The sequence below is a fragment of the Thalia democratica genome, chromosome 4 (assembly GCF_965202585.1).
Source record: "Thalia democratica chromosome 4, ktThaDemo2.hap1.1, whole genome shotgun sequence".
In the NCBI taxonomy this organism is placed as follows: Eukaryota; Metazoa; Chordata; class Thaliacea; order Salpida; family Salpidae; genus Thalia; species Thalia democratica.
Window position 1 is genome coordinate 50,862,432 of NC_139168.1, and position 11,375 is coordinate 50,873,806.

The 11,375-nt window shown below is 23.4% G+C and overlaps 1 protein-coding gene across 2 annotated transcripts; it reads right to left on the bottom strand.

Annotated features, from left to right (window-relative positions):
• Nucleotides 1–775: 775 nt before the first annotated feature.
• On the bottom strand, nt 776–8,810 carry LOC145834017 (uncharacterized). 2 transcript variants are annotated; one of them, XM_082941324.1, is made up of 9 exons: nt 7,494–8,810; nt 6,960–7,137; nt 6,554–6,703; nt 5,885–6,046; nt 5,068–5,211; nt 2,800–2,866; nt 2,262–2,376; nt 1,227–1,360; nt 776–909 (listed from the first exon to the last, which is right to left on the bottom strand). In XM_082941324.1, the coding sequence occupies exons 1-8, from the start codon at nt 8,740–8,742 to the stop codon at nt 1,263–1,265; spliced, it is 2,163 nt and encodes a 720-aa protein (XP_082797450.1). In that variant the 5' UTR covers nt 8,743–8,810; the 3' UTR covers nt 776–909; nt 1,227–1,262. The 2 variants fall into 2 exon arrangements, with proteins under 2 accessions (XP_082797450.1, XP_082797449.1); XM_082941323.1 differs by having other exon boundaries at nt 900–1,360.
• Nucleotides 8,811–11,375: the final 2,565 nt, after the last annotated feature.

Consider the following 11,375-nt stretch of genomic DNA (forward strand, 5'->3'; position numbering starts at 1 on the left):
TGTCTTTTTTAGAAGCTTAAACCAAAAGTTTTGACTAGTTATTTAACTACAGTAACCTTGTAAGAAAACATAAAAAACTAAAACTAATTTTGAGTTGAAATTTATTTTTACATTTTAGTAGTTTTACTAGAGTTAAGTAAGTAATTTAAATAACATAAAAGAGAAATTAAGTAAGGTGCTGTTTTTATTTTGATTATACAAACATTTATAGAGAATATTTTATAGATTTTGTAGAGAACAAAAAAAATCAAGAAACAATTTCTACACCTTAAATGTTTTATTGTATTATTTTACTGCAAATTTTATATAATAAATTTCTTGAATGCTAAGAATATTGAATTAATTTATATAAGTGTACTAAATATATTTTTTAATTAACAATTTTTTTGAAATTATAATATAATTAGTTTACTTTTGCTGTATTAGCTTCTTTTTTTATTGAGTAATTTGTAATTTAATTAATTACATTTTTTATTGAAAACCAAGACAAAATTAATTGAAGTCAAAATTTTGTTTGATCTTTTAGAACCCTAGATCTATTGAAAACAAAATTTTAATGGTAGTAAATGATTGTTCATTTAAATGTTCAAGTAAAACAAAAGTAAACAAGTATAAAGAACAACAACTGAAAATGATTTTATTAAGATTAAAAATGTTTGTCAAATAAAATACAACTTAAAGAATGTTTAAATTTTTATATTATAAATTTTTAAAGGATTTTTGAAAATTTGAACACGTGCATTATATTTTAGACAGTGTTTTTCTAGTTTGAAATTTTTCATATAACCAGAACTATGATAATTTTTAACTTTTTCAGAAAACTTTAAAACTAAACAAAAGTTTAAAAAAAGAATCAACGAAGAGACATTATAACTATAAGCAATAGTTTTGCACACTGATTGTCTTTATCTAAAAAAATATAAATAATATAAGCTGAGGCAATAGCAGTGATCTGATTTTTATTTATAACTAAGTAAACAAATTTAAATAAAAGAGTCTTATAATCTAACTTTGATATAAAAAGAAAACATATTATTAGTAAAATAATTTGAGTAAATATTTTTTTCAATTTTTTTTTTGGCTTTAGAATAGCAAAAATGTAATTCTTTTAAACGTACATTTAGTGTAGAATTTGTATAAACTTTTTAAATTTAATCTAAAGGTTTTACATCCTTAAGGAACAAAATTATTAATACTTAATACAAGTGTTTTTTAATTTTACTAACAAACATTTTTCAAATAGGAATTATTTTTTTTAGATTTTAACTATCAATAACATCCGATAAAACAATATTTGTACTGTCACAATCATCCTTAATATTGTTTTTAACTATATCTTTCTTTTCGCTAGAGCATTTTCCTGTTATTGAATTTTGATTAAAACAACTTTTCTATTAGAAATTATTATAAAAATAACTTTCGACAAACTTAATATTGTTTTAGTTCTTATTTATGTTGTTCTGTTATGTTTTGTTTTTTAAATAAATTTCTTGTTAGAATATTTTTTAATTTAAGTCTGTTAGAACTTTTATTAAACAACTTTTTAGTTAAGTTTTATATTTGTAAACTTTACTGATCTATCCTTTTTTAAGTAAAGATTTATTTCTGTCTTAAATGAGCTGGTGGGGTTGTTGAATTATTTGACTAGCTGCTTATATTATTTGCAGCTTAATAGGGTACACTAATTTATTTTTGAAAAAGGTTTTTCATTGTTGATAAAATAGTAAATAATTGACAATTATAGTTATTCTTCACTATCGATAAACAATTGCTAAAGTTTTTTTTTAATAAGATTTGAATTTTACGATAGTGGTTTTAAATTTATTTATCAAGAAGAAACATTTTCTAATTCAATAAGAAATGTAATAATTTAGCTTTAGACACAACAAATATGTTCAAATTCATCTAAATAAAAAATAGAGTAAAAAAATAGCGAGCAAAAAACTTAGCTTATCTCATTTAATTAAAAATAACTATAAATAATGGTTAAACAATAAGTATCTTTGGGCTGATACTATTTTCAATGCTAAAGCCCACCTATATATTTTTATTCGTAATAAATAAAAGTATACCATTTACATTATTGTACCAAGTATAAAATTAGTTAACTAAGTTATTCAAACTTTAGTTTACTAGTTTATTTTAGACTTTTTGTAATTGTTTAAAACAAAACACTTCAGTAATTTAATGTACTAAATTAAAAACATACTTCAATAAGATTACCGTATTTTTGTGTTTTTAAATTAGGATTAAAGTACAACCTTCACTTTCAGTTGAGCTTTGTTCTTTAAGAAATCTCTTGAAAGTAAGCACACTTCCAACACTAGTTGCAATATTATGTGATTTTTCACGAACAGTTGTTGAAATTTTTTCTATCTATAAAATTTTTACGTATTCATAACTGCCGTTTTTCTGCATTGAAGATTTAAAGCTATAGAAGCGTACAAATCTAAAGATAAATAAGTTTTTTTTTTTAAATGCTTAAACCTGTCGATGTCTTGAAAAATTAAACTTTTTATAGCAAATTAAAATAAGCTTTTCAATGAATATTATCTAAATCAAACAAATGTTAAACTACTTTCATGTTTAAGTTTTAAGATAAGACTAACAAATTTACTACTAATAAAAATACATTAAATCAATTCAATGTGTCACTTTTATAACTAACTTTATTTTTGTGTATTTAGAGAAACATTAACAATTTTTAAACTCATTATGCTAAATTTTTAAGATTTACCGAAACATTAACAAAATTTTTCTGACAAATGAAAACTTATTAAGATAAATATTTTAACTTACGTCCATAGTTGGTATATTTGGAAGCTGAAAACTTGTGGAGGGCATTTCTATGTTATACATACGATCTCTATTAAACCAAATTTGTTATTAATAATGGGTGCAAGATAATTTTAATTTTGACAATTAAAGTTTTAATAATTTTAAGTTACTTCAGCTAATTACTTACAACAGCTAATATAAAATTAAATAAAAATGAAGACAAGAACTAAAAGAAAACTGATGACACATGTATGGCAGAACTAATAATTTATACTATAAAGTTAAGATTTATTATAGCTTCTATAAATACATTGGGCATAAAAACATTGCATCAGACATTTTTACTTGGCTCTGCTCTTGTTTTGCTCTTGCTCTTAGTTTTCTCTTAATCTAAACTCTATTAAGTTGAATCAGTCAGAAAAAGGTTCTTGTTGACTAAATTTGTATGACATTCAATACAATGGAAATAAAAGTAAAAAAGTAGTTTCATTAATTAAAGTAATAATTCAACTAACAGTTTATCAATTACTAATTGAAAACTTATAGTATAGTTTTTTTTTTTTTTTTTAGTATACTTTTTTTGTCTAAAAATTTACAAATTGTATTAAACAAATTGTTAAAAAACTAAAATTATAAAAAAATCATTGACTCTAAAAATTGTTTATTTTTCAAAATTTCACAAATTCCAAATACCAGGTTTTTTGGCTACCCTGTTTATATTATTGTTAAAATATGATTTTGACCTTAATACAAAATATATCCACTCATTGTAATATAGTTTATATAGAGTCGCCTTTAGTAGCATATATAGTAGCTATTAAGTATCATTTAGTTATAAGTTTAGTTTAGGATTAATTATGGTTGTTTGTGTAGGTGTATTATATTTTATAACCATTCAAGTAACCTTATAAATTTATTATTCTAGTATAACCCTAATATTTGTGTTGGTTTAAATTCTATAAAGTTGATTAGGCATATTTTTATAAACTAACGCTGCAAAATATATTTATTTTTTTAGAAATTTTTAAGCTATAAAAAAGAAACTGTAAATAACTTATAAAAAATAATAAATATATGAATCGATTTATATTACGTCTACTGAAGTTTTTTTTTAATTTATCGCCATAGTTATAACAGGGTTGCCAAATGTTTTTGGAAAATTTTCTCTAGGTTTTCAAAATTTCTTTAGGTTTTTAAAATTAAAAAATTTTGGGTCTATTTTAGTTTAAAGTTAAGTAAGGTAAGAAACTGTGTTAATTAGTATAAAAACATTGAAAAGATATTCTAAAGCTACTTTAAATGTGCATTTTAATAAACAAATTTCAACGTAATAACTTTATCTATATGATAGATTTTTTGAGTCAAATCAAAATTTTACTACTTAACATGTTAAAATTGTTTAAAATTTCAGGTTTTTCCAGGTTTTTCTAGATTTCAAAGTTGTTCGGCAACCCTGTTATAAACTAGTCTTCTTATTAGCTACTCTCCAAGAAAAAAAACCCAATTAAAAAAAAAAACTTACTTAATACATTAAAAACTATCCTAAGATTAAGTGAGTCTGTATTCATGCGTTATGCTTATAAAACTATCTACGGTGCTAATTTTGCAATAATTTGCAATAAAATATATGTTGGTCTATGTTATTAAAAGTGACTGAAAAACTTTATTAAATTCTTAAAGCGTTTAAAACTGAAATATGAGGTATTTTAAATATAAAAGTGCATTGTGTATGATTAAAAATGTTCATTTAAAACATTCAATTATACTCTAAATGCTTTAAAAAATGTTCAATTAGGTTGATAATTTAAAAGTTTCAGCTGTGTATCACTGGCTGTAACTTAGCAGCTCGTACAGCTTAAGTTATATCAAATATTAAACAATGTTTTTGATGTTTTAATTAGTATTAGTTGCAAGGGGGTACTAAAAACCATAGTGAAAAAGAAATAAACAAAAAGGAAATGGTTAAACATCAACTCATTTCTTTAAAATATTATTGAATTTTCACGAATGAAAAGACTATAAGTAATTGATACTAAAATTAATTTAAGCCACATCAAAATAAACAAAATACTTAAATAAAACTAGCCTGAGTACACTTTTTTTCCGACAACTAAAGTGGTAATTCTGTTTTATTTGGCATAAAAGTATTAAGCTTAAGTTGAAGTTTTATATTTTAGTATATACTAAAAAAAAACTTTTTTCGTAATTACAAAGAATAGGAGCACTAATAAAAGAAAATTATTAACAAAGTTTTTTAAATGAACAAGAATAGACTTCGCAATACCTAACCTTAAGTTACTCGCGTATGCAACAACATTAAAATGAAACTGATAATTTCTTGCATCATTAATTGTCTTCTTGACCGTATGAGCCCCCTTTGCCATCGTATCCAGCAGGTAATCATGGCAAGTTGGCGTTGAATACTCGTGCTTACTGTTCGTAAAAGTAATTAAAAGTAAAAGATTTGATAAACGCTTTATTGCGTTTTAGCATATTCTAGTAAATGTTACTAATGTTGGTTATTTTTCATATGTTTTCAAACTGAAAATAGAGTATTATGAAAAAACAGTAAGCTATAAAAGCATTGAAATAAGTACTACTATTCAAAAAAATTATACAAATCAAACTGAGCTAGAATAATACAAAATCTAGAACATAAATATTCTTTAATTATAACAAATTAAAAACTGTAAGTATATTTAATATTCTACAACGATTTTTAGTGATATTAATGTACCACAAGAAACATATAATTAAGTACTATAAAAACGCTTTAAAGATTCAATGAAGTTTTTTTGTAAAATAATGCTGTGCTTACTTTGCCCTGAAATAGCAACAAAGTTTATAACTTTACTTATGACAGAACTTAATAAAATTAATAAGAAAAAACATAAAATAAATGTTAGACACTTTTTAATAAAAATATGGCATGTTTATCAATAGAAGATCAATTTGAAGTTTTCAATATAATAGTTAGTCTGAAAAATTACAAAATAAATAAAACCTTGAGTCAAAAAATATTCAAGCTAAGCAGAGTAATCTGACAACCTTGAATGAATGTCAATCATACATTTTTAAAAGATGTTTGAAAGCTAGCAACATTAACCTCAAATCATCAAGGGATATTGCAGATTTTCTTACAAGTTTTGGAACTTTATCAATTGCTTCCTCAAATTCAATATTGTCATAATTATCAAGATCATTTAACAACTGCTGTTCTCTATATTTTCGTTTTGAATTTTGTTTTCTTATGTGATCAATTAGATATCTATATAAATTGAACTTTACTTATTGCAATACTGTATTAAAAAAAATTGTGTCATTTATTTAAAATCACTACACATGAATTTATTTAGTATATTATGTTCATGAAAACTATTTCATCAAAAATCTATTGCAAAAAACACAAATTAAAAAAATAACTATAGTTTCACCTCCACAGCTGTTCAACTTTAATATAAAACACAAGAACAAAAAGAAAATATAACAAAGGCTGTCTTAAGAAGAGTAATAAGTTCATTCCTACTTATAGGCACGTAAAAATAATTACTATAAATTAAACAAGTTTTAATTTCTTAACTTTTCATGTAGCCACTTCTTGAAATTTGTACTTTTGGTTTGTTTGTTTTAGAAATACTTAAGTATTTAAAATGTTATGTCTTTTGCAAGTTCAAAAAAAGTAATGGTACTATCTTAAAAAATTACTGATGAGCCATTAGGCAAAACTCTAGTTTTTTTCTCTTTAGTATTACAGAAATTGGAACAAATAACTAACAAAGAAAGATTAGTAAAATTGATTATAAGCGCTATAATAAATGAAATGGTAGCACCCCCAACAACTATAAATGCACTAAAAGATGAAGGTATCATTGCAATTGTTACAACTGTAGAGTTCGATTGGTCAATTCCATTGTATCCTATGCACCTTCAAGAATAATTATTAATTTCTTATATTTATTAGATATTTAAAAGATTTTTTTTATTTATACCAGGTACTTGTTCAATAAAAAGATCTAATAATTAAATATATTTTTAAAATTCTAAAGAACTTTGTTTGGTTATATTCTTAATTATGTTTTTGTTTTATTTAAACTTTTATTTATATATTTTTTTTTAATCTGTTAGATCTACTTATTAATTCACAATATTTAATTCATACTTTTAAAAAATTCACAACTTACTTATATTTACCAGTCAGCTTGTATTTTAATTTCCTCACATAAAGAGTATTTCCAAACGGCGATAAATCAAAGTCATCTAAACTGTTAATAGATTCAATTGATATAGTGGTCTTGTTATTTGGAGTAATCCATTTTACTTTAGGTTTTGGTCTCCCCATAAAAACACATGATACTTCACCTAAGGTAAAAGAATTTGTAAAAAAAACTTTAAAACTTGCCGGTGAAAATATTAAGTTCATATAAATTTTAGAGTATTTAAAAGAAAAAAAAAAGTATGAAGTTATGTTTAATATTTATAGTTGCATTATTTAATAACTTTGAGAACTTAAAAACTTCATATTTGTTTCAATATAATTTAATTAATAAACTTTAAAGGAAAAAATAGAATCAGAATAAAAACAGAGAAACAAAAGTAACATGTAAATTCTACTTTAATATTTCATAAGCTAAATCTAAATGTATTTATTTATAAAGCTAAATGTAGTTATTACCTTAAACCTTTAATTTACAAAAAAATTAAATACAAATTCAAACCTGGATTATTTTCATTAACTTTACTGCTATTCACATACTTTAGTTCAGGTGGATAGCAAACAAGCTCTTCAAGTGAAACTGAAGTGAGAATTACAGCAATAGAATTATTTTTTAAGCATTTAAAAGTAGTAGTAAATGTGTTGCTAACACTTAACAGATAATTATAAAGTTCAACCATGGTGCAGTCACATTCAAAAAAATTTCCAGATAGTTTAAGTTGTGGCTTAATTGGTAAATTTTTACTCTTTCTTAAAAAGTAATCAAAAAATTTAACATGTATATGTTGCAAATAGTTTTCAGACAAGTCTAAAGCAATAAGTTGTGGAATCCTATCCAAAACATCTGGTGTTATGACAACAATTTCATTGTTACTCAAATTAAGATGCTTTAAGTTAGTTAAACCAGCAAAAAAGTTAGTGTTGATTCTTCTTATTTTATTAAAACTTAAATCTAAACTAAGTAAACTAGTTTCTTTAAAAATACCACCAATAGAAGGAAACACATTTAATCTATTATTATGAAGGATCAATTCTTCAAGATAGAAAGGAATATCAATCCTTATTGTCACATTGCAAGAAATAGTTTTAAAATAATCTACAGAGCTCAAATATAAACATTTCAAGTTTTCATTAAAGAAATTTTTTGAAGATTTCAAGAAATTTAAGGGATTGTTTGATAAATCAAGATAAGTGAAACTCATTTTTTGATCAACATCATATGTGAGTATTTTGTTATTGTTTAAATATAGACTTTTTAAAACAGGAAAAGATTCAAAGCTTTCCACAACAACTGATCTAATTTGATTAAATGAAAGGTCTAGAACTACAACAGAAGATAAAAGCATTCTTCTTTCAATGATAAATTCTGTTAAATTATTGTGACTTAAATTTGTTAAAGGAAAGACACTCAAACTAGTTATGTCATTTAAAGAGCTAAGTTTTCCATTGTTTATATTCAAGTTTTCTATTCCCTCATTATAGAACTTGACAATTTCTATTGTATTCTTACAATTGCCATATATTTCAATATTTTTCAATTCTTTTTCAATGTTGAGAAAATCTGATTCTAAGCAGATAAACTTCCTGTTTGTATCCATATATACCTTTGCAGTTTCATTTGCAATAAAAACACAACATCCATCTAATTTCAAATAGTTACTAAACGAGTTGTTTCTTACTGAACTTGTAAATGATAATTGAATAGCCAAAAAGTTAACAATTAAAATTAGAAGATAAATAAAAATTGTCATTTTACATTATGTCTGTCTAAAAAACAAAGGATTAATGTATTGGATATAGAACAAAAGTAATGAAACATTTTTTTTGAATTTTTTCAACTTAATAAAAGTAATGATGATAGTCATCTTATTATTACAAGTTATTTTCACAACTTTGCTTCTGTTTTTAAATCTTATTGTGAATAGTAAGCTAGTAGTCAGTTTGTGCTTTTCAGTTAAAGAACCATCGAAAAAAGCTACCCAAAACACCTCAAATATATCTTGTTTTATTTTTAGTTTTCAATTCTGCTGTATATATACATACTTAAATGCATTGAAAATGTTTGTAACCTTTCACATTTTTCTTTTATTCTTTATGTTGAAGTTTTTATATAATTTTTTATTGAGTAGCTTTAAAAACCTGCAACTAATTTGCATATTTGCTGCTATAATACTAGTTTGTTATTATCTGATATTTAAAAGCACCGAACATATAACCGGAAAAGTATATTATCATCTATAAATTTCATTCAAAGATTACTTGCTAATAAACAAAAAAAACTTTAATTATTTATTTGTAGAAAATTTTTATTTGTATAACTAGTTTAATGATTATATTTTTGAGTTTATTGGAAATAATGAAAACAATTAAATAAACTTTTTATACTGAAATTAATTTAAAAACAATTATTTTAATTTAATTGTTTTTTGAACAACTCAAAAGGTTTGGTCAAAGGACCTTGGTCCTGGTGTACAAAAAACCTTTTGGTTATCAAGTCATAAACCAGAACAGTTTAAGGTCATGCATTTGAGACATTTAAAACAAATTAACTTTTTTTTTTCATTAAGCAACAAAAGTAATTATCGAAATATATTATTAACCTAAAAAACTATAATTTAATTACAAATGTTTTAAACAACTTGTTTTATACTATAAATAATTTCCTTGAACCTTGTCAGTCTGATTTGCATAATTGCTAAATCAGCAAAAAAAAAATAGTTTATTTTATTTTTAACTTTAAATATTCAAATTTCAGACTTTTAAAATGTTTGGGTAAGGTGGGTTAAGGATAAGGGTAACAAATAAAATAAAAAGTTTGCTGACTCAGCAAATAAGCGTATCTTACTAAGCTTTCCAATATTTATTACACTTTTTTTTTTAATACTATGATTAAAAAATTAGCTTTTCACTTAAGTAATCACAACAAAATATTTTAACGTTTAGAATAGTTTAGAATAGAATATTTCTATAGATACGATAACTTTATAGATTTAATAACTTCATTCTGAAGTTATTAAATAAAACGTTTAAATATTTTGTTGTGATTACTTAAGTGAAAAGCTAATTTTTTAATCATAGTATTAAAAAAAAAAGTGTAATAAATATTGGAAAGCTTAGTAAGATACGCTTATTTGCTGAGTCAGCAAACACAACACCGGTGCCTTTTATTTTAGGTCTATAGTTTTTTACAATATTTTGTAGTTTTTACTAAATTTACTCTAGAATCCAGAGATAAAATAAACATTTTCACTTTAGTTTGTTCAAAGTAAATTTAGTAAAAACTACAAAATATTTTAAAAAACTATAGACCTAAAATAAAAGGCACCGGTGTTGTTTTTAAACTAACTTTTATTCTTTACAAGAGTTTTTTTTTTCTTGAATAAAATTCAATTTATTTTGTGACGTCTATAAAAAACCATAGACTAACTTTTAAATTTGAAACTTAGAGAATAACTCTTGAAAATTTTTCAGCCGTTTGTTGCCTTTTAATTTTTAAAAATTGTTTACACCTTTTCTAAGACTAAATTGACATATTATAAGACATCAAAAAAAAAGAATTCAAAAGTCAAAGACTAAATTGCAAAACTAAAGCCTTGAGTAAGACACCCATAGTAACTTTTAAGACCAAATATGGCTTCATCTAAGAGAAATCTCAGACTAAAGTGTTTTAAATTAAGATAATATAGTTTTGAAATATAATGATTAAGCACGTGAAGTAATGTTAAATAAATTAAAAGTTAAAATGAAACAAATGAAATGTTCGCAATGTATATTTTTGTGGGGGACGAGTCAAAAATGCACAAAGACACTTTTGCACGAAGGGAAATTTTTGCACGACGACAATTTTGCACGAGAGTAAAAAAAAATAAAAATTGAAAGAATTTTATTTTTTAATAATTATAAAAAAAATGATAATCTAAAAAAAGTTTCCGACTGAGGATAAGGGTTAGGGTAACAGTGATAGTAAACATAAATATAAAAAAGTAATAAAATAAAAATAAAAACAGTTACCGACCGAGGGTTAGGGGTAACAGTGATACAATTTTTTTTTAACCCATTAAAAATTATTGATTGAAAAAAAATATAAAAAAAAACAAAAAAATAATTAAAAGTAAGTTGTAACAAAACAAAAATAATAAAAATACTGACTGAAGGTAAGGATTAGTGGTTGTATTGATGGCATAAAAAATTATAATAATAAGTTTTAAGCAAAAAAAAAATTCAACCCGTGAAAAATTGACCCTTCGTGCAAAAGTGTCCTTGGTGCATATTAGACTCCTACTCGTTTTTGTGAACTATTTATTCTATCAGATGCAAAATCTAGGTGCTTCTGATTGCTTAAATTTTACTTCTGTATATTTTAAGTTTTTCTTTTATTTTGTTT

Excerpts from the sequence above, each read along its gene's own strand:
- LOC145834017 (XM_082941324.1), bottom strand. The coding sequence starts at position 8,742 with ATGACAATTTTTATTTATCTTCTAATTTTAATTGTTAACTTTTTGGCT. Across the intron at positions 6,047-6,553 it reads AATTTTACTAATCTTTCTTT|ATATCTAATTGATCACATAA; the intron begins GTTAGTTATTTG and ends CAATTTATATAG. Across the intron at positions 2,867-5,067 it reads GCATACGCGAGTAACTTAAG|AGATCGTATGTATAACATAG; the intron begins GTTAGGTATTGC and ends TTGGTTTAATAG.